The 27,715-nt window shown below is 54.4% G+C and overlaps 1 protein-coding gene across 1 annotated transcript; it reads left to right on the top strand.

Annotated features, from left to right (window-relative positions):
- On the top strand, positions 1-27,111 carry mgl (low-density lipoprotein receptor-related protein megalin). Its single transcript, XM_001355628.4, has 14 exons — positions 1-178; positions 504-695; positions 1,267-1,398; positions 9,541-9,816; positions 9,896-10,150; positions 10,226-12,544; positions 13,074-18,728; positions 18,796-19,007; positions 19,072-19,478; positions 19,852-21,356; positions 21,458-21,770; positions 22,043-24,229; positions 24,298-24,542; positions 24,609-27,111. The coding sequence occupies exons 1-14, from the start codon at positions 1-3 to the stop codon at positions 24,833-24,835; spliced, it is 14,103 nt and encodes a 4,700-aa protein (XP_001355664.4). The 3' UTR covers positions 24,836-27,111.
- Positions 27,112-27,715: the final 604 nt, after the last annotated feature.

Below are 27,715 nucleotides of genomic sequence, written 5' to 3'. Positions count from 1 at the left end.
ATGGCGGCTTTGGCAGCCACAAAAGTTGAGGGCCCGAGCGCCTTGCAGCTGCCATTTTATGACAGCCTTTTGTTGTCTGCCCCACCGGCAGCCGCCCCTCCCCCAAATGCCTGCCAGCAGCTGGCACTTGGCAGCTTGTTTACTGCCACACAGCAACAGCCAGCCGTGAGCGTCATGGGTTATTAGCAGACTTTCGGGTTGAATCAAATGACAAACTGGCCAAACCAATTTCTAATTTCCAATTTCCATTTGCCCATGCCGAATGCAATGGTTCCATAAAGTCAGTGTGTCATTGACTCAAAAGATTAATGAATCAGAAATCAGAAATCAGAGAGTAGCTATCCTTTTCATTAGGGAAACTGAATGCCGTGCAGGCTGGCATTTGGATTCCTGAAGAATTGAAGCGGATTTTTCGCCATCTTTAATCTATAGAATGGAAATGCATTCCGGATCTCACATCTCTGAAACTCCTCTCACTCTCTCACTGTCTGGATTCCTTTCAGGTGGCAGCCTCAGCAGCAGCAGCCCCAGCAGCGGCGGCACCCTGGACGGCATCATCAGCGGCGGCGGCGTTAGCAATGCGGACTGTCCCACGGACCTGTTCCGCTGCAACAACGGGAAATGCATCTCGCACCATTGGGTCTGCAATTACCAGAAGGACTGCGACGACGGCGAGGACGAGATGCAGTCATGTCGTAAGTGTCCATCAACAAAGTAATTACCAATTAACAATCGGATATGCAATGAATTCATTGAATGTGCCCGCAAAAAAAAAAAGATTTAAGAGGAAATTAACGAAAATTTCGAGCATTCAGGGAGGGGCAAAAGATTGCATTCCCAGAAAACGAATGCCAAAATCGCTTAAAAAAGGTATATTTAAAGCAGTTCAAGCTACTCTTCAGGGTACTGCTTGGAACTAGCATTTTAAGCAACTTTTTCCAAGGTATATTCAGAGGAACTAAACCATTACGGTCCGCTCTTGAACGGCTTGTGCGATTTTTATGATGGAAATTATTATAATGTTTCTCATCTGGTTGTTACTCCAAAAGAAGACACCCGGAATTCTTAGGCAAATCCCGAAAGCACCGATCAGCACTTTCGGATGAGCGAAATGAGTTCAATATTTGCCTCGTTCTCAAATGCGAGACTAGGAGACGAGATGGATGTTAATACTCGAACTATGATAAACAAATAATACTCGTATAAGCCGGTCGTTTACGTCTAGCATTTTGTTGAAGCCTAATTCAATTTGATCTTCGGTTTCAGCCCCGCCCGAGTGCGAGACGCCTCAACTGAACTGCGGACAGTACGTGTTCAACAAGACGTACTGCATTCCCCCGCACTACCGCTGCGACATGATCGAGGACTGCGAGGACAAGTCGGATGAGGCGCAGTGCAGTAAGTACACACACATACACATACACATGCACATACAAGGAGTACACACGGTCCGGGATGTGTGTGGGGTGTGTCCCCCCCAAAAGTACGCGTACAACCAAATTCAATCCCGAGTCAAGGCTGAGGGAATGGCTGAAGGAGCGTGCCTTTTCTCGCTTTCAATGTAAATTTGTTGACTCGACAAATATTGGTTAGGTTAGCTCGGCTCATCCTCGTCCTTGTTCTCGTCCTCGCTCCCGTCGTCCCCATGCTGGTTACAGGCAGCCAATCCTTTCCCTTCTCGCTTCTCGGGAAAGGACCAACAATTTGCTTAGCAAAATGTTTACATTTTATTATACCAATTTCTATTTATGCAAATTTCAACAAATTCACATGCTTAGAGAGGCCGCCCAGACCGCAGCTCTTGTGTTGTCCTGGTTTTTGCTAACCTTTACTACACAAATACAGTACATAAGCACACACATGCGTAGATAGGGAGGGGGAGATAGATGGACAGACAGACAGACAGGGCATATAGAGCCCTGCGGACGGTGCTCAGGTAGGGGCAAGGGAAGGAGCACGGGCAGGGGCAGGGGCCGCAAATTAGCAAAGGAAACTCAGCTCCACTCAACGCAGCAGCAGCTCCGAATTCGATTCGAGGCCAGGAATTGATCAATTTGATGCTGGGCCATAAATAGTTGTCTTGTGCGTGGCATTTGGTGGGTGGGTTAGTGCGGAATGGACCAAAGGCAAGGGTTTCGACCCTTTCGTTATCTCCAGGGGTGGTCCAGCTCCATCTAGGGAATGTACTGTTAATAATGATTTCTGCTGTTGAGAATTTCATGAATTCAATCAGAAATTACGTGCTCGAATATGTACATGCAGGATTGAAGACCTTCAGAGCTTCTTCAAGGATATTAAATGGATACTGTTTGGAAAATATACTGAAGAAAAACGAGTATGTGAAGGGAGGCGACGAATAAAGATACAAAAGATCCATTGGAGAGGATACAAGATGCATTGACAGGTGGGAATGGGGATAATATTTTCGATAGAGAAATCGGCTGGATAATACAAATGCAAGCATTTAATGGGAGGTACATCTATACTAAAGAATGTAAGTGCAAAATTTAAGAATTTCCTACTAAGAAATGATATATGTAAAACACAAGAAAAACAAGTGAAAAAGAAACTACAGATGATCTCTTCTCGCTGATCTTCTCGCTGAACTTATCGCTCGTCCTCTCGCTGATCTTCTCGCTCGTCTTCTCGCTGATCGTCTCGCTCGTCTTCTCGCTGGTCTTCTAGCTCACCTTCTCGCTGGTCTTCTCGCTCGGCGACGTCTCCTATTATTGATACAGAAATATTGCAGAATTATTATTGAGTATATCCATGGCTATCTATTAAATATTTGACTTCTTCTCCCTGTCTGTCTTTAATTACCATTTTTGTGCGTATGTGGGGCAATCCTTGCGGGAGCGAGTACCGCTGATGACTTTAATAATCCACTGACAGACTCTCACGGTCTATGGCCCACATAGAGGCTTTCCGTCCGCGTGCTGCTCCTCCTGCTCCGCTTCTTCCTGGTGGCATGTTGTCTGCTCGTTGAGCAAAGAATTTAATGCATTTTCAAGAGCTCTCCGCTGGTCTCGCTCGGCTGGACTTTGTATAGTGGAAAGCTCTCTTCTCGCTCTCTGTTCTGTCACCCCACACTCTCTCGCTCTCCCGCTCCCTCTCTCACTCGCTCTTTAGCATAAAGTTCAAGTGCATTCAGCTGGCAGACTGTGTGCCGTGCCGCACATTTTGATTAAAAGTTTTGGCCAGAGAATGCGGGAAGCACCAGCAGCAGCAGCAGCAGGGGCAATGGCAGAAGCGGAAGCGATGCAGCGGCGGGGCGGCGGGGCGGCGGGGCGGCGGGGCGGCGGGGCGGCATGGACATGCAAATCGCCAAAAAGTGCCCAGGACTTGTAGAAGAGCATTTATTGCTTGTTATTTAAGATTTATGTATGCACACACAGAACAGACACAGACACAGGCACAGACACAGGCACAGACACAGACACGCAAACAAATATTTAAATATCTTTGAGGCGACCAATTTCTAAGTACCCGCCCCCCCCTCGAGCACCGCTCGCTGCCTTTTGTACAACTTCTGCTGAAAGCTTTGACGACTCTGACGGCTAGACAAACGCGGCGCAACTTTGTCCTGCACTGCCGGCCTCCCTCTCGCTCTCGCTCTTCTTCTCGCTCTCGCTCTTCCTCTCGCTGGCCCTCTAAGCTCTGCCGCACTTCGCGACGAGACGAGGATGGGAGCAGGGACGTGGGACGGGGGACGGGGGCGGAGGGGCTCAGGCTAGATGGGCAATTTGTCGACGGACAGACAGACACCCAGACGGCCGTTGGCTTTACTCCTTTGGCGCAAAACTTTGTCGTGCCGCAGCCCAAACCCAAACCCAATCCCAAAGCCAAAGCCAAAGCTCTGGCAAAGCAGAGCAGAACCGAGCAGAAAGCGCACAAGATCAAGTTTAAATTTCATTTTAATTTAATAAGACGTTGCCGTAAAGAGAGCTCTCTCACTCACACTCGCCCTCGCCCTCGCCCTCGCCCTACCCTCGCCCTCTCCACCGTGTCTGCTGTGCCCTTGCGCAATAATTTATCGCGCTTAAATGGCGACAAAATGTTCACTCTTATTGCGTTCTTAACAAATTTATTTTGCGTACGTGTCAACGCGTCGTCGTCGTCGTTGTCGTCCCTGTCACAGGGACGTCCTTGTCGTCCTCATCGTCTTCTTCAACGTCAGGAGGCGCAGTCAGTGACAGTGACTGTTTCTGTCCTGTCCCGTCCCGTCCCGTCCCTTCCCTTCCAGTACCCAACGCAATCATATCATTTTCTCTACTTCTAGTTCTGATGCCCCCCTCTATTCCCTCCTCCTCCCCCCTCTCGACCCTCGGGTGGGGTAGGGGGCTGTCTGCGCTGTGCCTTTGTTTGCTTAATTTATGGCATATAAATATTAGAGAGGGCTTATTTCAACTATTTAATTACTTCAGGTGTTGTGCGTGCTGTCTGGGGGGCTGGCTATGTGTGTGTGTCTCAGAGGGGGGGGTGGTGCGGTGTGGGGAGTGGCCTTAGAAGATAATCCATTTGCATAAGATGATAAATAAATATATGATAATTTATGTCCGTATATGTACTCTTAAATGTTAAATAACTACATAGATAGACATAGTAGGAGGACATTTGCACATACACATATGGATTGTCAACTGCATATTTCTGTTGCTCCCAACGATGACAGGAACATGTTTGAATCTGGATCCAAGCCCATGGGATAGTAGCCATCGTGCTTGAACTGAAGCGCTTGACAATGGGGACATTCTGGGCACCAATCAGCACTTTCGGATGAGCGGAATATTCATTATTTGCCTCGTACCAAGAAACGACTAAAACATGGCGGGTTCCGACTCGAACGGAGCAATGCATGTCGACAATCCTTGATCTGGCAACGCTTCTTTGACTGATCTACTTACGTTATGCCTAATGTATGCCACATCCAGGCCTTAGCCTTCCTGCAGCCTTCACTTGGGTGACTTCTATCTTCTGTTTTTCCGACCATCAAACAACCACCTTCTGTCCACCAAACCAGCCGATTGAAGGTCACCTGTAGATGGGCATCTAAGATATCTTTATCGCAAAGAAGGTAGCGTGGATCCACAACGTTATTGTTACGAGATTTCCTCACTGTCGAGAGTCCAATGTGACCCCAACCCCACAGCCTTTTCCCCTTACGGATCAGCATCGACATCGACATCGACTTTGGCTGCACTTAAAGAAGATACGGGCAACATAACCCGGAGTGTGGCATGGATACGGGATTACGAGAGGGGACATTTGCCGTTTTAATTGCAGGCAGCTGGCAGCAGGCAGCACGTCTAATGAGGCAGATATTGCTGTGTAAAAAAGTGCGTAAAGCCATGAAGGAGAGAAGCCGACAGCTTAACTGGCTCCCAGCACCCAGGCGGATAACTTAACGTCCTCCCCATTCAACTGTTGTCCATAAACTGTTGTCCCACCGCCCCCAAGCCACACTCCACCCCACCCCACCGAAAACTCTCTGCCGTAGTTCTATCTGAGCTCGAGTCGTGGCTTGCGGGTGCTACTGTGACTGTGACTGTGACTACTGTACCGACGATTCCAGCTGACGTTTATTTGACTGCAGCTAAACGTGACGCGAATGGGGCGGTGTGGCGGTGGGGCGGTGGGTGTGCTGGCATGATGGCTGGGCGTGGCACTTGTCGCGCGTAATTACACAGCAGCACCCAGCACCCAGCACCCAGCACTCAGCGCCCAGTCCCCGCTCAGCCCTCGGCCCGCACCTCAATACACACGCATTAAAAGTCCTGGCTTGCAATAAAAGTTAATGCAGAGAACACAGAGCCCGGAACCCAATTAGAAAGTGTTTGGTTTAAAAAAGCTCAGCTACTAGGAGGTGGAGCAGTGTGGCGAGAGGGGGGAGCGGGCTGGGGGGAGCAGGGGGAGCGAGGTAGTGCGGGATAAAGCTGTGTCAGTGTTGTTGTCGTCCGTGGTGTTTATAAAGTGCCAACAATGCAACGCCCTGCTCTCAGCTCCTTCTGCTCTCTTACGAGTTCCCGCCTCCCACGCTCTCCGCCCTCTAAAGTTCTACGCCGAACTTTTGCCTTCTAACGGAACCGGGTGAAAAATGAAACTGAAGAAGCAGTTACAACTTTTATGACCTTGTGCCGGCACCCAACTTGAGAGAAAGAGGATTTACTATACTATAGGGTATAGCCCAGAAGCCCCAGAAGCCTCAGAAGCTTGGATTCTCCTGCATGGGAAGTAAGGCAGGACTATTACCGGATCAGATGCCTATTTATCGGAGCTATTCCATCAATGGACGCGCTTACCAGCTCAGAATCTATCGATACTGGGAGTGCTCTCAACCCATCGACATAGACTTCAAACTATAAGAAAACGGATGGAAATATTTGTACGCTCCATTTCTGAAAGTCTGATGCACGAAAATTCATCCATCATAAACACTAATCGTGTGCGTTCCATCTATAGAAATCCTTCACTGATCCCGGAACAAAATGTGCCGGTGTCTGCTCCTGGCAAAGCCCGACTTTTACAATTTATGTAAACTGTCGAAAACAGTCGAAAAAAAGTCGACAACTTTGCTGAAACTTCTTTTTATTTTCTTTTCAAAGTCACATTTCCTTGAATAGTTTCCGGACTTTCAGACAGGTTCTTCTTGCCTTGGTTTCTGGTCTGGTTCATGGACTCATTGAAAATAATTACGCGATTAGGTTGGGATATGGGTAGTCTTCTGGGGAATGGCCCACGGCCTAACAAGGCAGTCTTCGAGGGTCCTCTTTGCCCAGCTCGTTGGACCAGAAAATGTCGAATAAGAACAACAGCATACGAATGATTTCACAGCCTCTACAAAATGCTCTAAAAACAAAACTCAAAATATGAGAAGAAACCTCAAGAAATGACGATCAAAATACTAGATTCGCATTGATAATTCTCTAAATAAAGATTTATCATATATAACTGTTGATGTTTTATATAGAAATACGATCTTCCAAGAAATCACTGTACAGGAAATTACGCTATTATTATTATTATTATTTTTGATAAATGTTTTTTTAAGATTTCGGAGTTTTATTCTTTGTAAATTGTGAAATTGAGGATCATTCTAGAAACATGTTAATGGGGTCTGTCATGGCTTTCTCTCTCTCTATCTCGCTCTTGTTTGCGAGTATTTTGTACTTTAATTTGGAATTAAACGAGTATCCTTCGTATAGATCCTCCTAACACTAGGGTATACAAAGGAGAAGACCAAAAGTGTGGCTGCAAATCGGCAGATGGCCACGCCCCTCGTTTGTCATTATGATTTGCTTCTAATGTAATGCAATGGGAAAGGAAACAGGAAACGAGGATATGAAAACGAAAGGAAGGGAAGGGAACAGGGGAGGAGAGTGGAGTGGAGTGGAGTGAAGTAGAGGGGAAAGAGTAAAGAGCAGAGGAATTTGCAACAAATTGTTGGCGTAAATCCTTGCCCAATGGTACGCCCACAAATTGCAACTGGAACGGGACTTGGATTAGAGAATGTTAATTCCAGAGAGAGGAGGAGGGAAAGGGGATGGGGAAGGGGAAGGGGGAGGAAGGGAGCTGCTGGATGCATGGATGCAGGAGTGCGTGACACATTTTTATGATTACCAGAGTCGAGGGGACAACCACGGGCATCCGCATCCCATCCGCATCCCGTACCCTCCCCCCTCGATTGCTCCCCTTTGTCAATACAGACAGATAGAGAGGGAGAGCTCGACTGCAGGTAAAGAGAGAAAGGGGTAGAGAAGGCAGAGAAGGCAGAGGGACACGCAGCAGCATTTCATTGTTGTGCTAGAGAAAGTTTCCGCTGTCGGGGAATGGGGAATATTTATACAACTTGCCTTGTTTAACTTGCACTAATTAAGTTTGCTCTGCCACACTCGGATGCTCCTCTCGGGGTCCTGCTCCCAGATCCACTCTGCCTCCCATTGCCCGGCTTCCGCGCTAATGTTCCGGGAGTTTATGTAGAGGCAACTGTACCGAAACAACAACAACAACAACAACAACAGCCGCAGCAGCAGCAGGAGACATAAAATACTCGCCGCAAAGTTTATGACGTCTAAAGCCCCGACCCAAGGACGAGCATAGATCAAGCGAGCCCGACTCTATCGTTGGCTCTCTATTCGTGAAAACAAAAACACAACATATGCACAGCCTTCAATGGAGGGACAGTGAAAGCCCTCATTCTGTGCCCGTGCCCCAAGGCCTTAGGATTCCAAGTCTGGAATCAGCCTGGAAGATGAGTGGTTGTGCGAGCCTTGATGATTTTTGATCTCCGTCGCTCGACCAGCGAAGCGAGTGAGCCGGGTGTTGAGGCACAAGTGAAGCGAGTGATCCGGGGGTTTTTGCCCGCCTAGTAACTGACATTGATCATAATCCTGCCCCTCCTGGGTTACTCTCATGTCCGTCCCAGTAGACCCTTCACTGTACAGTCTAAACACACACACGTACACACATATATCATGGTATTGTATAGGTCCTGATCCTGATGGCAGTTGCTTTAATTTAGTCATTCAAATGCACGACTTTCGCTGAGCAATGGGCCAGCAACCCGCTGCCTCTTTCTTGTTAACCGAAACCCTTGGCCGCCCCCCCCCACTCACACACACCCTCCCCCCACAGTGGCACCCTGTACTACTGGGCAGAAAAGGGTATGCTGAACCTATGAGACTTGTCTTTTTTGTGGATAATATAAGGGTATGTTCCATGTCTAGGCCATTCAGTATTTCCTTGTGTTTTCAGTGCGGTAGGGGTGGGGAGGGGGGAAGGCAAAGGGTCCTGCAACCAACTACTCGATAATTTATAGCACTTTTGCCTGCCAACACACACACACACACACACACATATACAAACACCACTCAAGTGCACACAATACTCGTCCGGAGGAGGGGGCGGACAGACAGATGGAGAGACACACGGACATGGACACCCATTGGGCAGACAGACAATCACGCCCGACATTTGTACACCAACCATGCATTATGTATACGCCATGCGTGCCCAATGCCCAAACCCAATCCCAGACTCAAACCCAAACCCAAACCCAAACCCAGACCCAAGCCATTCCATCAGAGAGGCAATACTTCTCTCCCGACTGTCTGGCATCAAAATTTAATGTCTTTGGCAGCACAAATAGTTTTGTTGGCACCCATTTTTAAGCCGACAATCCGAGACAGAGCGAGCGAGCGTTTTAACAATGCCTCCCGCTGGGCCTCCGTTGCTTTCTTGTCCATTGAGTTATGACCTCCCACGAGCTCCCGCTCTCCACTGGTTGGGGGGGGGGGGGGCTGGGATAGAAATGGCGAGTGGGAATTGGGAAATGGAGAGCCGGCTTGTGGCCTGGACTCCTGGGAGTGGCCTTGGCTTAGGTGGCACGTCGCCGGCCTTCGTGTTGACCTGATGCAAAGGCAATTAATCACACCTGAAAGCTGAAAGCGGACAGCAGCAGACATCTCCTTCTCGATGGTCTCCTAATTAAGTGCAGTGACTAAAAGTGGGTCTTAAATTACATCTTCTCTTTCCATCCCGCAGCCTATCGCAAGTGCCAGCACACGGACGTCTTCTGCAATGCCCCCAATGGTGCTGCCCCCGCGGAGGGCACCCGCCTGGCCGGACCCTGCGTGCCCAAGGAGAAGCGCTGCGATGGCTACCTCGACTGCCGTACCGGACGCGACGAGGACGGCTGCAACGGTGTCGCCTGTCGCCTGGATCAGTTCCGCTGCGCCAACGGACACAAGTGCATCGATGCGGCCCTCAAATGCAATCATCGCGACGACTGCGGCGACAATTCGGACGAGCAAGGATGCAGTGAGTGCAGCACCGAGCCCCACAGCCCCCAGCCCCTCCCCACCCACTTAAATTCACTGTTTTGTTTTTTTTGCTGCAGACTTCCCGCCCTGCCATCACGCCCAGTTCCGGTGCACGAATGCCCTGTGCATTCCGTACAACTTCCACTGCGACGGCTACCACGACTGTGCGGACAAGAGCGACGAGGCCAATTGCACGGCCATCGCCTGTCCGGACAACAAGTTCCTCTGTCCGCGCGGCGGCGTCAACGGTGCCCCCAAGTGCATCCTGAAGTCGCAGCTGTGCGACGGTAAACGCGACTGCGAGGACGGCAGCGACGAGGAGACCAACTGCTGTGAGTGCCTACCCACCCCCCCGTTTTCCTTTCTCTATATCCCGTTAATTGCTCTTTTCGCTCTGCTTCCTTCAGCCATCGCCTCCTGTCCGGCCCTCAGCTGCGAATTCAAGTGCGGACCCTCGCTGACGGGCGGCGTCTGCTACTGTCGGCCCGGCCAGTCCCTGGCCCCGGACAACCGCACCTGCGTGGACCTGGACGAGTGCGCCGAGTGGGGCCACTGCGACCAGCTGTGCACCAACACCCTGGGCTCCTACACGTGCCAGTGCGCCCAGGGCTATACGCTGATCAACGAGTCTAAATGCATCGCACCCAATGCCAACAACCTGCAGCTGATATTCGCCCACGACCGGGCCATAATGCGGATGTTTGCCCACGGCGCCGATCCCCGGATCCTGGCAAACGCCACCGCCGCGGCGGGCGTCTCCTTCCACTATGCCCGGAACACGCTCTACTGGTCGGACATCAAGACGCGAAAGGTGCAGTCCCTGCCCCTGAATCCCCTCAACAAGGGCCTGTCCTCCTTCGACCAGACCCTGCCCGGCACCTGGGCACCGGTGGCTCTGGCCGTCGACTGGGTGGGCGACAAGATCTATGTGGCCGATCTGGTGGGCCAGAAGATCGACGTCTTCGAGCTGAGCGGCCAGTGGCACGCCGTCGTCCTGGGCTCGAACCTGACCAGTCCCGCCGACCTGGCGCTCGACCCCACCTCGGGCCTGATGTTCGTCGCCGACGGAGGTCAGGTGCTGCGCGCCCATATGGACGGCACCCATGCCCGATCGATCGTCTCCGAGGCGGCGTACAAGGCCAGCGGCGTGACCGTGGACATCATTTCCAAGCGGGTCTTCTGGTGCGACTCCCTGCTGGACTACATCGAGTCCGTGGACTACGAGGGCGCCCACCGCGTGATGGTGCTGCGGGGACAGCAGGTGCCGAGCCCGTCGCGCCTGGCTCTCTTCGAGAACCGCATCTACTGGACGGACGCCACCAAGCAGGGCATCATGTCCGTGGACAAGTTCGAGGGCCCCAGCTCCATTCAGGTGACGTACAAGGCCAAGGACATTCGCGAGCCCAAGGGCATCATTGCGGTGCACGCGCTCAGCCAGCCGCGCGTCTCGAATCCGTGCGGCAACAACAACGGCGGCTGCAACCACATGTGCATCGTGACCGCCGTGAAGGGGGCGCCCACGGGGCTGGGCTTCCGGTGCGCCTGCTCGACGGGCTACCAGCTGGAGACCGACCTGAAGCTGTGCAAGCCCGTGGGGGAGTTCCTCATGTACTCGCAGCAGCGTTTCATCAAGGGCAAGGTACTGGAGCCGGTCATCGAGGGATTCAGCGACGCCATCATGCCGGTGGTGTCGCGGAGGGCCCGCTTCGTGGGCCTGGACTTCGATGCGCGGGACGAGTTCATCTACTACTCGGACGTGCTGCAGGACGTCATCTATCGGGTGCACAGGAACGGCACTGGCCGGGAGATCGTCCTGGCCTCCCAGAACGAGGGCGTCGAGGGCCTGGCCGTCGACTGGGCCTCCAAGAACCTCTACTACATTGACTCCCGCAAAGGCACCCTCAACGTGCTCTCCACCCGCAACGTGACCCACCGCCGCACCCTGCTGAAGAACCTCAAACGCCCGCGCGCCATCGTCGTCCATCCGAATCGGGGCTTCATCTTCTTCTCCGAGTGGGACCGACCCGCGAACATCACCCGCGCCAACACCGACGGCACTGGCCTGCTGGTCTTCAAGAACGTGACCCTGGGCTGGCCCAACGGCCTGTCCATTGACTTCAAGGAGGACCGCGTCTACTGGTGCGACGCCCTCCTCGATCACGTCCAGCACGCGAATCTGGATGGCACTGACATCAAGACCGTGAACTCCCGACTCGTCCGCCACCCGTTCTCCATTGTGATCCACAACGATTGGATGTACATCACGGACTGGCGGCTGGACGCCATCATCCGGCTGCACAAGCTTACCGGCGAGCAGGAGGAGATGATGGTGCGCGAGCCGCAAACGAATCGCCTCTACGGCGTCAAAGTCTACAGCCACGAGGTCCAGCGCATCGCGGACACACAGCCCTGCAATCGCAACAACGGCGGCTGCCAGAAGATCTGCTTTGCCGTGCCCATCGCCCCCCAGAATGCCACCGCCGGAGGAGCGGAGATTGCCCCCTCGGTTGGTCGCCTCCAGGCGCGCTGCTCCTGCCCCTACGGCGAGCGTCTCGCCGAGGATCAGATGACCTGCGTCCCCGACCCCAGTGCCGAACCACCCGTCCAGCCGTGCCCCAACTCGTGGGACTTCACGTGCACCAACCAGCGCTGCATTCCCAAATCCTGGGTCTGCGACGGCGATGACGACTGTCTGGACAACAGCGATGAAGAGCAGAACTGCACAAGTAAGTGGCACTCTATTCACTTTATTCCTGGCAATATCCATGCTCAGAAATCCATCAAAAAAGGTACAAGAGAGTAAGTTTGGAGAGAGTGTGCAAACGCAGAGCGGAAGACCTTTTCGTCTGGGAGTTCGACTCTCTTCGCAGCGCATTCGCTTTTCGGGAGTGATGAGTAACGGCCATACATTTCAATGATACACAATGGGTTCAGGGATGCTTTTGACATGGGAGGCCCTTAAAATTGTTTCAAAAGGCCACTCGTCTCAGGCCTCTCATTCTTGAGGCATCCGGCGACTGAGATTTTCGGCAGTTATTTGAAATTTAAATTGAAAATTAATTAGGAATACAGGGAATATAAGTATTTGAAGATCTATCCCGTCGTTGCTGCATTTAACCATTGAAATGTGTGGCCGTTACTCGTCTTACTATTAGATGTATTGTCTCTGTGGAACTGTCCTACCCAACACCTCTCTGATGTATTTATAATGGGGATATTCTCTTATGAACTCGCACTTGTTTTTTCCGCAAAAAGAACCCACCTGTGGATCGAACGAGTTCCAGTGCAGATCGGGACGCTGCATACCGCAGAATTTCCGCTGCGACCAGGAGAACGACTGCGGGGACAACTCCGACGAGCTGGACTGCGGAAACGTGACCTGCGGCACCTCGCAGTTCGCCTGCGCCAACGGGCGGTGTATCCCGAACATGTGGAAGTGCGACAGCGAGAACGATTGCGGGGACAGCAGCGACGAGGGTGACTTCTGTGCGGAAAAGACCTGCGCCTACTTCCAGTTCACGTGTCCGCGAACGGGCCACTGCATACCGCAGAGCTGGGTGTGCGACGGCGACGACGACTGCTTCGACAAGCAGGACGAGAAGGACTGTCCGCCGATTAGCTGTCTGACCAACCAGTTCAAGTGCTCCGACCTGCGGCAGTGCGTGGAGGAGTCGTACAAGTGCGACGGCATACCGGACTGCAACGACGGCAGCGACGAGGTCGGCTGCCCCTCGATGGGGCCCAACCAGTGCAACCTGGAGAAGCACTTCCGCTGCAAGTCGACGGGCTTCTGCATACCGATCGCCTGGCACTGCGACGGCTCCAACGACTGCTCCGACCACTCGGACGAGCAGGACTGCGGCCAGATAACCTGCGCCCAGAACTTCTTCAAGTGCAACAACACCAACTGCGTGTTCAAGGCGTATATCTGCGATGGCAAGGACGACTGCGGCGACAACTCGGACGAGGGGGCGGAGCACGCTTGCGTGCCGCCGCCGTTCAAGTGCCCCCACGGCCAGTGGCAGTGTCCGGGCGTGAGCGAGCGCTGCGTGAACATCACCTCCGTCTGCGACGACACCCCCGACTGTCCAAACGGGGCCGACGAGGGCGAGGGCTGTGACCTGGCCGAGTGCGAGCACCAGACGGGCCAGTGCTCCAGCTTCTGCCAGAAGACGCCCAACGGGGCGCTCTGCGTGTGCCCGCCGGGCTCGGAGATCGGCGACGACGGCTTCACCTGCAACGACACCAACGAGTGCGATCCGCCCGGACTCTGCTCGCAGCAGTGCACCAACACGAAGGGCTCGTACTTCTGCTCGTGCCAGGACGGCTACGTCCTGGAGCCGAACAAGCACACCTGCAAGGCCGTCAACCACACGGCCGCCTTCCTGATCATATCCAACCGCCACTCCATCCTCGTGGCGGACCTCAAGGAGCAGGGCCTGGAGCGGGTGCCCATCATCGTGGAGAACGTGGTGGCCACCGCCTCGAACATGCACACGGGCACCATCTTCTGGAGCGACATGAAGCTGAAGAAGATCTCGCGCCTGGACCGCGGCATGGAGCCCCAGGAGATCATCAACACGGGCCTGGACCTGGTCGAGGGCCTGGCCTACGACTGGATTGCCCAGAACCTCTACTGGCTGGACAGCAAGCTCAACACCATCGAGGTGTCCGCCGAGAATGGCTCGAACCGACTGGTCCTGGTGCGGGAGAACATCACACAGCCGCGCGGCATGTGCATCGATCCGAGTCCTGGGGCGCGCTGGATCTTCTGGACCGACTGGGGCGAGAACCCGCGCGTCGAGCGCATCGGCATGGACGGCACCATGCGGAAGACGATCATCAACACGAAGATCTACTGGCCGAACGGCCTCACCCTGGACATAGCCACCAAGAGGGTCTACTTTGCCGACTCGAAGCTGGACTTTATCGACTTTTGCTACTACAACGGCACCGGGCGGCAGCAGGTGCTGGCCAGCAGCCACTACCTGCTCCATCCGCACTCGCTGTCCCTCTTCGAGGACACACTGTACTGGACGGACCGACAGCTGAACCGCGTGCTCTCAGCGAACAAGTTCCGGGGCAAGAACCAGACGGTCGTCTCCCATCTGATCAGCCAGCCGCTGTCCATTCACGTACACCACGCCAGCCTGCAGCCGATGCACCCGAACCCCTGTGCCCAGGCCAAGTGCCAGCACCTGTGCCTGCTCAGTCCCAGCGTAACCGAGGGCTACTCGTGCAAGTGCAAGCCCGGCTTCAAGCTGCTCAGCGAGGGGCGGTGCATCGAGGAGGAGAACCCCTTCCTGATGGTCGTCAAGGGCACGCAGATCGTGGACCTGCCGCTCAACGGCGGGGATGCCCGGGCCGGCGCCCTGGCCCCCGTCATCGGCATCGAGAGCAGCACCGGCCTGGACTTCGATCGCAAGGGTGAGACCCTGTACTGGGTGCAGGGACGCGAGGACGACGACGAAAACTGCACCATTTACACGACGCCCTACGGCGGCGGCAACAAGACCCTCTTCCTGGGGGCGGACAACGGGATTGTGGGGGCGCCGTACACGATCGCCTTCGACTGGCTGGGCCGGAATCTATACATCGGCAACCGGGTGGCCAGCAACATCGAGGCCGTGCGGGTGGACGGCAAGCAGAAGTACCGCACCATAATCCTGGCCAACGACGGCTACCCCAACTCGGTGTCCAGGCCGAAGCAGATCGTCCTGGATCCCAGCGAGGGCAAGCTCTTCTGGATCGACAACGGAGTGCTCGAGGTCCCGGTGAAGATCGGCCGCGTCGACATGAACGGACAGAATGCGCAGCTCCTGTTTCAGGACCTCACCCATCCGGAGAGCATTGCCGTGGACATTGACAAGAAAATGCTGTACTACAGCTCCAGCAACCCGCCCGTCATCGGCTCAATGGACTACAACGGGGAGGACCACACGATCATCATGACCGACGGCCATCCCATTGCCAAGCCCCGCAGCCTGGGGATCCTCGACCATCGGCTCTACTACCTGGATCCCGTCTACGAGAAGATCGTGCGCGTGGACCTGCCGAACGGGGACAACCGCAAGACCATCGTGGACAACGAGCCGGATCTGCGCTCGATGATGATCTACAAGAAGCGGGCCACCATGCAGCACCCCTGCCAGACGAACAACGGCGGCTGCAAGCACCTGTGCATCCCGGGGCCGGCGGCCACCCGCACCTGCGCCTGCGGCATCGGGTACCGCAAGGAGAACGAGATCAACTGCGTGGCCTACAAGACATTCGCGGTCGTCTCGCAGCTGGACATGATCCGCGGCTACAGCCTGAGCGACAGCTCCGAGGCGATGGTCCCCGTCAGCGGACCGGGCCACCATATCCTCCACGTGGACGTCATGTACCGCGAGCAGTGGATCTACTGGGCGGAGTTCAATCGCGGCTACTGGAACGGCATCTTCAGGTCGCGTCCGAATGGCACCGACTTGCAGCATGTGGTCAAGGACGGTATCGGCAGCAACGGCATCCGGGGCCTCACCATCGACTGGGTGGCGGGCAACATGTACTTCACCAATGTGTACCCGCACGAGAACTACGTGGAGGTCAGCTGGCTGGACGGCAGCAACCGCAAGGTGCTCGTGAAGACCACCAACGATGCCCCGCGAGAGCTGGCCGTGGACCCCATCAAGCGACTGCTCTACTGGATCGATTACGGCCAGCATCCGCGGATCGGCAAGGCCCTGCTCGACGGCAGCAAGTGGACACCCCTGGTCACCTCGGGCATATCCCTGCCCCGCGACCTCACCATCGACATGCAGACGCACGACATCTACTGGGTGGACTCGAAGCTGGACACCATACAGAAGATCTCGTACAGCGGGGCGAACCGCAAGGTCATCCGGCGGGACCTGCCCAGCCCCATGGGCATTGCCGTGTACCTCAACGACGTCTACTGGGTGGACCGCAACCTGATGACCGTCTTCAAGGCCTCCAAGCACAACACCAACGACTCCGTGGTGACGCGGGTGCGCACCAACCTGGAGAAGCTGCGCGACATCGCCATCTACAACATCAACAACCAGCCGCAGGACGACACCAATCCCTGCGCCCATCTCGGCAACGGCGGCTGCGACCAGCTCTGCTTCAGCTTTCCCCCGGACTCGGGCGCCAGCACGGGAGGACGCAACTTCCGGTGCGAGTGCGCCACCGGGAAGCTGGGGGCAGACGAGCGGAAGTGCGAGTCGGTCAACGAGTATCTGGTGTTTGCCACACGCACGGAGATCCGGGCCGTCAACCTCGACCCCCACTCGACGGAGGTGCCCTTCACGCCGCTCACGAACCTCACGAATGTCGTGGGCCTGGACTTTGACTTTGCGGACAACCGAATGCTGTACACGCAGATCCGGCCGTGGGCCAAGATCGCCTACACGAAGGCCAACAAGCCGAGCCACAGCGACATCACGGTGGTTCTCAACAAGGGCATCAATCCCGAGGGCATCGCCTACGACTGGACCCAGCACAAGATCTACTGGACGGACAGCTCGAACAACTCCATTTACGCGATGAATCTCGACGGCACCGAGCTGGTGATGATTGCCCGGGTCGAGAGGCCGCGAGCGATCGTCCTGGACCCCTGCAACGGCACACTGTTCTTCACGGACTGGGGCCGCTTCGGCACCTCCGGCAAGATCTTCCGTACGACGATGGCCGGCTCCCTGAAGCGGGCCATTGTGGACAAGGACCTGTCGCAGCCGAGCGGCCTGGCCATCGACTATGACGAGCGACGCCTCTACTGGACGGATGCCGTGCGCGAGAAGATCGAACGGAGCGACCTGGAGGGTCGCAACCGAGAGCTCCTGGTGGCGGCCACCATCTATCCCTTCGCCATCACCGTCTTCCGCAACTACATCTACTGGACGGACCTGCAGCTGCGCGGCGTCTATCGGGCGGAGAAGCACACGGGCGCCAACATGGTAGAGATGGTGAAGCGGCTGGAGGACTCGCCGCGCGACATCCGCATCTACAGCGCCGACAGGCAGAAGTGCGACGTCAATCCCTGCCGGATCAACAACGGTGGCTGCGCCCAGAGCTGCCACCCGGCGCCCAACGGCAAGGCCGAGTGCAAGTGCGACGACAATACGAAGGTCGTGAACGAGGGACGGATGTGCGCACCGCGCAACAACACGTGCGAGGCGAGCAAGTTCTACTGCCAGAACGGACGCTGCATTTCGAGGATGTGGTCGTGCGACGGGGATGATGACTGCGGCGACAACTCGGACGAGGATCCCAACTACTGCGCCTACCACTCGTGCTCGCCGAACGAGTTCCGCTGCAACAACGGACGGTGCATCTTCAAGTCGTGGAAGTGCGACCACGAGAACGACTGCAAAGACGGTTCCGACGAGCTGGGATGCATATATCCGCCCTGCGTGGACGGGGAGTTCACGTGCGGCAACGGACGGTGCATACCGCAGGCGCAGGTCTGCAACGGGGTGAACGACTGCAAGGACAACGCCACCTCCGACGAGACGCACGAGCGCTGTCCCATGAACACCACCTGTCCGGCGAACCATCTCAAGTGCGAGAAGACCAACATCTGCGTGGAGCCGTACTGGCTATGCGACGGCGACAACGATTGTGGCGACAACTCCGACGAGGATCCGTTGCACTGCGGCCAGCGCACGTGCCCCACCAACAGCTTCCGTTGCCCCAACCACCGCTGCATACCCGCCACCTGGTACTGCGACGGAGACGACGATTGCGGTGACGGTGCCGACGAGCCGCCAGATTACTGCAAGTCCGAGGGTCGCACCTGCTTCGGGGACCTCTTCACCTGCGACAATGGCAACTGCATTCCGAGGATCTACATATGCGACGGAGACAACGACTGCCTGGACAACAGCGACGAGGACAATCGCCATCAGTGCAGTGAGTATCCATCCCAGATGGATGGGAGTACCAGATGGCACCTGTTTACCTATTTATCCCCTTTCAGATGATCGCAAGTGCGACGAGGAGACGGAGTTCACGTGCGTGGAGAACAAGTCGTGGCAGCGGGCCCAGTGCATACCCAAGAAGTGGATCTGCGATGGTGACCCAGACTGCGTGGACGGAGCCGATGAGAACACCACCCTGCACAACTGTGCCACCCAGCAGCCCTGCGGTGAGGACATGTTCACCTGCGGCAACGGCAGGTGCATCAACAAGGTACGTTTTCCGCCCACCCACTCATTGCCCCTTATTTTGTAAACCCTCTCTGTGTCTGTTGCAGGGCTGGCTCTGTGATCACGACAACGACTGCGGCGACGGCACCGACGAGGGCAAGTTCTGCAACTCAAAGTACAAGACCTGTTCGCCCCAGGAGTTCACCTGCCAGAACTTCAAGTGCATCCGGAACCAGTACCGGTGCGATGGCGAGGACGACTGCGGCGATCATTCGGACGAGGTGAACTGCAAAAAGGACAACGTCACCTGTCCGCAGGGTCAGTTCGCCTGTACCAACGGACAGTGCATCGACTACAGCCTGGTGTGCAACAAGTACCCGGACTGCTCGGACGAGTCCGACGAGCCCGCCCACTGCAACGTGGACGAGTGCGCCAAGGTGGAGATCAATCAGTGCGGACACAAGTGTGTGGACACCCTCACCAGCTACTACTGCGACTGCAACGAAGGCTACAAGTGAGTGCCAACCAAAAGGTGATCGAGGGCTGCTAAAGTCCTGAAGTTAGCGAATAAGTATAGCGAACGATGCTCTTCTATGCTCGCTTGCACTCCCGTTTAGTGTGTTCTCCGAGGGGTATGTGCAGGGCTACAATGTTGCGGCAGAAAGTGCTACAACGGTAGTTGCACTTTTCGATGCCGCACACATAGCATCTGAGTCATGTGTGACTTTTGGCGCATGACAATATGGACTGTGTTCGTCCATAGCATTAAACTGCCATGCAAGTTTCTTGCTTTACTAACACATTCACAAATTATTCTAAAACTGCAGAATTAGTAGTAGAAACCTTAATCACCCTTTCCCCATTCCCCCCTCTCAATCCATCAACAGACTCTTGGCCGACGGCAAGGCGTGCGCGGATGTGGACGAGTGCCTGGAGCAGCCGGGTGCCTGCTCGCAGCACTGCTCGAATACGCCAGGCAGCTTCTACTGCAAATGCGACGAGACCTACTACGAGCGGCAGAACGACGAGCACACGTGCAAGCGGAAGGACAACATACCGCCGTGGCTGATCTTCACCAACAAGTACTACGTGCGCAACATGTCCGTGGACGGCCACCAGTACAACCTGATGCACCAGGACCTGATGAACGTGGTGGCCCTGGACTTCGACATCCGCGAGGAGTACATGTACTTCTGCGACGTGACGGCCAAGACGATATTCCGGGCCAAGTACACGGGCCCCGAGGACGAGACGCCGCCGGAGCGCGAGGCCGTCATCCGGCACGACTCGCACGGCCTCGAGGGCATCGCCATCGACTGGGTGGGCCGCAAGCTGTACTGGCTGGACCGCCACTCGAAGAACCTGGACGTGTCCGAGCTGGACGGCACCAAGCGGAAGACCCTGCGCAGCGGCGTTGTCGATCCCCGAGCCATTGTCGTGCACCCGGGCATCGGGTACCTGTACTTCACCTCCTGGCACCTGCAGGCCTACATCGCCAAGATGGGCATGGACGGATCGAACTTCACGCGTATCCTCAACTGGAACGACGGCATCGCATGGCCCAATGCCCTGTCCATCGACTACTTCACGGACCGCATCTACTGGGCGGACGCCCATCTCGACTACATCGCGTACGCCGATCTGGAGGGGCGACACCGACACACGGTGCTCTCGGGCAACCGGGTGCCGCACGTGTTCGCGCTGAGCCTGTTCGACGACTTCATTTACTGGAGCGACTGGAACCTGAAGGCCATTGTGCGAGCCAACAAGTTCCACGGAGCAAACTACACCGTCCTGAGGAACACCACCCACCGACCCTACGACATACATATCAACCACCCGCTCCGGCAGCTGCCGTACACGAACCCCTGCGGCACCAACAACGGCGGATGCTCGCACCTCTGCCTAATCGCCCCGCCGCCCGAGTCCACGTACCTCAACATCGAGGGCTACATCGAGGAGGGGGCCCCCATCTACAAGTGCGCCTGCCCCAACCAGTTCTACCTGGCACGCGACTCGAAGACCTGCATCGCCAACTGCACGGCGGGCCAGCACCTGTGCGGCGGCCGGGACGAGAAGTGCATTCCGTGGTTCTGGAAGTGCGACGGCGAGAAGGACTGCAAGGACGGCAGCGACGAGCCGGCGACCTGTGCCCCCAGGCACTGCCGCGCCGGCACCTTCCAGTGCAAGAACACCAACTGCACGCCCTCGGCCACGATCTGCGACGGCGTCGACGACTGCGGCGATCGCAGCGACGAGCAGAACTGCGAGCTGCCCTGCCCCCTGTCCGACTTCAAGTGCAAGTCCAGCGGACGCTGCATCCTCGACAGCTGGCGCTGTGACGGTGATGCCGACTGCAAGGACGGCAGCGATGAAGACCCCGCCGTATGCTGTAAGTTTATCTCTGGCTTAAGTGTTCTCCTGGAACCTTAAGATGATCGATTCCCACCATACTTAACCGCTTTAATCTGCATCCATCTATCCCATTCTCAGTCAAGCGAACGTGCGACCCCAAGACAGAGTTCGCGTGCAAGAACGGACGCTGCATACCGCAGCTGTGGATGTGCGACTTCGACAACGACTGCGGCGACGACTCCGACGAGCCCGCGTACATGTGCCGGCAGAGGAACTGCACCACCGGCTGGCAGCGCTGTCCGGGACAGTCCAACTACCGCTGCATTCCCAAGTGGCTATTCTGCGATGGCAAGGACGACTGTCGCGACAACAGCGACGAGCTGCCCGAGAACTGTCCCAAGTGCTCGGCGGAGACCGATTTCAAGTGCGGCAACAACCGATGCATACCCAAGTGAGTACCAGTGCATCCCCAGTGGTGCAACGGGGGCTACAGAGAGTCTCAACGATCTGTCATTTTAAGGAGAAAATCAGAAAAAAGGCATCCCAAAGGGGTGCCTCGTGTCTTTCCACACCGAAAGATCCAATCAGCTGTGCTGTGAATCGAAAGCTCAGCTTTGTTTGTTTGATCAGCTGATATCTGCCATCAATATTATGTTACCGCTGTGCCAGCTATAGACTGTACCTAATCCTTACCCATTCTCCACTCTCCACTTCCCTCCACAGGCAATGGATGTGCGACTTTGCGGACGACTGCGGCGACGCCACTGACGAGAACGAGGCAATCTGCAAGGGACGCTACCGAGAGTGCTCCGAATCGGAGTTCCGTTGCGGCAACGGCAAGTGCATCTCGTCGCGTTGGCAGTGCGATCACGAGGACGACTGCGGTGACAACTCGGACGAGATGCACTGCGAGGGCTACCAGTGCAAGAACGGGACGTTCCAGTGCGCCTCGGGCCACTGCATCGCCTCCTACTTCCGCTGCGATGGGGACCGCGACTGCCGCGACATGTCCGACGAGGTGGGCTGTCCGCCGCGCTTCCCCGGCGGCCGCTACTGCCCGGAGTCCCGCTTCCAGTGCAACAACAACCTGTGCGTTTCCCTATCGGACCTGTGCGACGGCACCGACGACTGCGGCGACGGCAGCGACGAGGACCCGAACGTGTGCAGCGACTTTAACTGCGACACTCTGCGGCGCTTCCAGTGCGCCAACCATCGGTGCGTGGCCCGCTACCAGATCTGCGATGGCGTCGACAACTGCGGCGACGGCAGCGACGAGAACAACATGACCCTCTGCGCCAGCAAGCAGAAGCCCTGCGACCTCTACACGCAGTTCCAGTGCGCCAACAAGCACTGCATCGAGCGGTCGCAGGTGTGCGACTTCTCCGACGACTGCACCGACGCCAGCGACGAGCTGGGGTGCCACCACACGGCCAGCTGCTCGGAGCAGAACCGCGGCGGGTGCCAGCACCACTGCCACAACCTGACGGACGGCGGTTACATCTGCACCTGCTATCCGGGCTACATCATCTCCCACGACAACAAGAAGAGGTGCGCGGACGTCGACGAGTGCCTCACGCGGCAGCACACCTGCTCGCACCAGTGTCACAACCTGAACGGCACCTATTCGTGCAGCTGCCGCGAGGGCTTCCGCCTGGCGGACGGCGCCAGCGGCGTGTGTCGGGCGGAGAAGGAGGACGTCGTGCTGGTGTTCGCCAACGGCCAGGAGATACGCGGACTGGACCTGCAGAAGCGGGAGGAGTTCGACGTGATTGCCGCGGAGAAGCGCATCGAGGCGCTCGACTACGACGCCCAGCAGCAGATCATCTTCTGGGCGGACAGCTACGACAAGACGATCAAGCGCTCCTACATGGTGAACGCCATCGATGGGCGGGCCAAGATCGGCTTCGCCCAGGACCTGAACATGAAGGGCGGCTCCAAGCCGACGGCCGTGGCCGTGGACTGGCTCGCCTCGAACCTCTACTGGACGGAGATGGACCGGACGGGATCCAAGCCGCGCGGACGCGTCATGGTGGCCAAGACAGACGGTCGGTATCGTCGCTCTATCGTGAACGCTGGCCTGGAGGTGCCCACGTCCATAGCGGTGAACCCCCAGCTGGGACGCATCTATTGGTCGGATGCGGGCTCAGCGCCCAAGATCGAGGTCTCCTGGATGGACGGCTCCAAGCGACGACCCCTCATCACTGAGCAGATCCGACATCCCGCCGGCCTGACCATTGACTACTCGCAGGACCACATCATCTACTGGGTGGACACCAAGCTGAACGCCATTGAGTCGATGCGGGCCGATGGGTCCATGCGGAAGGCCATCGTCAAGGGCGATCAGCTGCGACATCCGGTCTCACTGGACCTCTTCGAGTCGAACATGTTCTGGGTCACGCGCGACACCGGCGAGCTCCTACGCCAGGACAAGTTCGGGCGCGGCGTCCAGGTGGTGCTCCACCGCAACCTGGTGAATCCGTCCGGCCTCAAGGTCTACCACGACAGGCGCTACAACACCTCGCTCCCGAACCCCTGCGACAACTCCACCTGCTCCCACCTCTGCCTGCTGGTGCCCGGCGGCCGCCGCTGCGCCTGTCCGGACACCTCTGGCCCGCTTCCCTCCCACCGCAGCACCGCCGAGGTCATCTGCGACGCCGCCGCCGAGCATCCGCGCCCAGCGCCGCGCATCTGCCCCTGCCAGAACGGCGGTCTGTGCAAGGAGAACGACCAGGGCGAGCTCGTCTGCGAGTGCCTGGCCGAGTTCCGCGGCGAGCACTGCGAGAAGAGCACCACGGGCGCCTTCGGCCATGGCGGCGCGAACGTCACCGCAGTCGTTGTGCCCATCATGGTTATTCTGCTGGTGATGATGGCCGCCGCTGGGGCCTGGTATGTCATTCGCAAGCGTCCATTGTAAGTATCCCCCCTCTGCCCTGACTGATCTCCAGACTTCTCACCTCGAAACTTTCTCCTCTCTCTAGTGGCAAGCTGGCGCGCATGCCAGCGATGACGTCGTCGCAGAGCGTCACCTTCCGGCACGGGTCCAACGTGGAGTTCAGCGAGAGCGGCTTCCCGGGCGCCTCGGCCCCGGGGGCTGATGTGGCGCCCATCGAGGGCTACAACCTGCAGACGGTGAACGCGAACAAGGCGCGCGACTTTGCCAATCCCATGTACGATGCCGTGCAGTCGGGCACCACCACGGATCCGGGCATGGGCAATGGATCGGGTGAGTAGACGGCTCTCTCGTTTGCTTAATCTTAGCCTTAATTATTCTCCTGGCCTTCTCTCGCAGGCATCTACGATGTCCCCGGAGAGCCGAGCAAGTCGAAGGCGATGGGCCACCCGCATGCCACGAGCGGCGGCTCCTTCACGGAGCCCGCCTCTGCCATCATTGCCCCGAGCAGCATCACACACAAGTCGTCGCCGCAGCTGCAGCTTCGCACGCGGGAGCTGGACCCCTCCGCCGACACCGGCAAGGACACACAGTTCCTTGTGGAGGAAGACAAATCCGAGTGCTGATATCAAGCCCGTCAAGCTGCTGCCGTCGTCCCGCAGCACCGGCAGCAGCGGCAGCGTCCCCGCGAGCCCGACAACAGCTATCCGCTGCACACATAACACAGACTTAGCCAGCACGAGCAGCAGCAGCACCAGCACCAGCTGCCCGGACAGGTACATGGACAGGTACATGGACAGGGACAGGGACAGGGACGCACTAGTAGTAGACATCACAAATCCTGGCAGCCCGCCACCGGCAAGCTTACCACCAAGGTCTAGCCTTGCCACATCCACATTCCCATCCACAGCCGCACACACAGACATGAGTAGGAGTAGGAGGAGCAGCTGGAGGGATTCAGAAACGAAATAGAGACATATCCATAACCACTAAGCAAATGGGGAGCCGGGCGGAGCGAAACGGAGCGGAGCGTAGAGCCCCCAAAATCGATGGATAAGAGGTGGTTAAAACAAGAATCTGTTGCAATTATTATTATATATAAAAGAAAAACAAAAACAAAACCACTATAAATATATATGTATACACCTACACACACACACACACACACACAAGCTTGGAGCATATCGCTAGATCAGAAAAAGATAAAGAGAGAGAGGGAGAGCCAAGTGCTGATTCGTTCAGCCTCTCTCTCTCTCTCCCTCCCTTTCTCTCTCTCTAAGAGCACATTCTTAGACCAAAGGGGGAAACGACTCCCTTCGACCCAAGAGTGTCCACACACACACAACAAACACTTTTGTAAAGCCAATTTTTGTAATTTTTTTTGAAACAAAAACAAAAACAAAAAAGTAAAAGTAAAAGAAAACTGTATGTATGTAAATTGTTTTTGCTACTTGAAATGTTTTTTGCGACAAAACTGAAATTTGTATAAAACGAAACTCAAATTAGGGCATAGATGATATATATATTTTTCTGAAAGCTAAATGACAATATTAACTATATATGTATGTGTATGTATGTGTAGCAGAAGCAAGCAGATTGTATGTATATGTGCATCTATATCTATACATCTATGTACAAGGCGACTAAATGAAAATTCTACAAAAAAAAGACAGCAAAGCTTGAATTTCTTATATTTTTCTAAAAAAAAAAAAACTAAAAAAACAAAAGTTAATTTAAAAAACGCCTAAAAATATACATGCAAAAAGCCAAGCAAAAAGAATACTAAAACAAACAAAAAAAAGAACAGAATATATTGTGTGTATATGTACTAAATGCATTCCCACATACATGTTTACATATGTGTGCATGTATATGTATGTATGTGTATATTTATAATAATTAATTTAATTATTTATTCATGAGCAGAACCCACACCCACACCAACACAAACCCACACACTGCTAACAAGCCGAAAGGTAGCCGCCTGCTTTCGAAAAGAGAGAGAGAGAGAGGGAGCTGCCACTGCTTGTCGTACAGCTTGCTTACTATCAACTGCTTGCTTCACTGCAACTTGTACTGCTTGTCAAGCGTCCAGAGCTTCTTTTCTGATTCTGGCTATCTTTTTGGTTCAAAACCAGACATTCCACACACACACACAAACACACCTCCTCCTCTGCAGCAAAGAAAAGCGTAGCTTTTTCTTTTCTCTCTGTCTCTGCCTCTGACTCTGTTTTCTTTTTTTTTTTTGTTGATTCTTCCCCTGCGACACACAAACGATTTTCGCTCGTTCGGCTCCGTTCCGTATTGTGCGTGTGTGTGTGTGACCTGTTTTAAAAGCCTGCAGCGCGTGTTTTCTTTGTACACACGTGTGTATTTTCTATACATAAACATGTATATATATATACACATATATATATATATATATAAATATTTTATTTTTTAATTATATATCATCGATTTATGAATGTGTATTATGATTTACGATTTATTTTTTGGTCGTCGAAACGCCGTATATATTTTTTTTACTGTTCGTTCTCTGTGCAAAATCTGTGCTTCCCTTCATTTAAGCGTGTTTTTAGCATAAATTTTAGTGAAAGAAGAAGTCGAAGAAGAAGGAGGAGGAGGAGGATCGTTGGAACTTAGCTGTATATGCCAGTCGGGCCATACACATCGCTATAAATAAATAAATCTATATCTATATATATATATATTGTATATATGTATATGTATACACATCTACGAATATACATATATACATATATGTATATATTTGTGAAGTTAATTGTATATTTAATGTCAAGCTATATAACGAATACGAAACCAGAAATAATAAAAGTAAAACTACTTATAACGAAATGAAAAACTATTTGTTGAAAGAATAAAATCTTTTTTATTACATACATTTTCGGTGATAAAACGGGGAAGAAGGGGGTAAATCAAATAAAACTAAACATTAAAGGGAAGGGAAAGAGAAAAAAGAGTACAATTATCATTATTCATATATGATTCGTAGGGCTTAGGCTAGGGCTACGGCTGAGGACTATTGCTATGGGTAATGGGCAGCCCGCGAAGCAGGGACTTACATATATCTATATAAAATCTTATAGGAATACATCCATGTCTAAAGTGGACAAGGACAAACGTTCGTTTCGTATTGCTTTCAGAATCGATAGAGATGTATAGGAGAGAATACTTATCAAGGGTCATACGTACATGTAAATGCTTCTCGTTGCCTGTGTGATCTGGCTTAGTCTTTACAAGTCCTGTGTCTGTATATATTATTGTTTCTATAAATACAATCCGTTGAAAAATGCTTTATAAAAACAATAATCTATAAAGGTTTCGTTTAAAAAACTTAAAAAAGACTTTTAATTCCCTATTCTCTTAAATCTCTAAAGTATTAGTATTAGTAGTTTCTCTGTCCTTATAAATACTTATCCATATATTGATCCAATTCCCCCCTTAAGTGTCTTAAAAGTTGACAGCGACTACACATTTATGAAAAT

Source organism: Drosophila pseudoobscura, chromosome X (assembly GCF_009870125.1).
Source record: "Drosophila pseudoobscura strain MV-25-SWS-2005 chromosome X, UCI_Dpse_MV25, whole genome shotgun sequence".
NCBI classification, from domain to species: domain Eukaryota; kingdom Metazoa; phylum Arthropoda; class Insecta; order Diptera; family Drosophilidae; genus Drosophila; species Drosophila pseudoobscura.
The sequence above is the reverse complement of the archived record's forward strand: the minus strand, read 5'-3'. Positions and strand labels throughout refer to the sequence as shown.

Bases quoted from the DNA above. Each gene is read 5' to 3' on its own strand.
- mgl (XM_001355628.4), top strand. From the start codon at position 1: ATGGCGGCTTTGGCAGCCACAAAAGTTGAGGGCCCGAGCGCCTTGCAG. The intron at 696-1,266 runs GTAAGTGTCCAT...CTTCGGTTTCAG, and splicing joins GGACGAGATGCAGTCATGTC to CCCCGCCCGAGTGCGAGACG. The intron at 24,543-24,608 runs GTGAGTAGACGG...CTTCTCTCGCAG, and splicing joins GGGCATGGGCAATGGATCGG to GCATCTACGATGTCCCCGGA.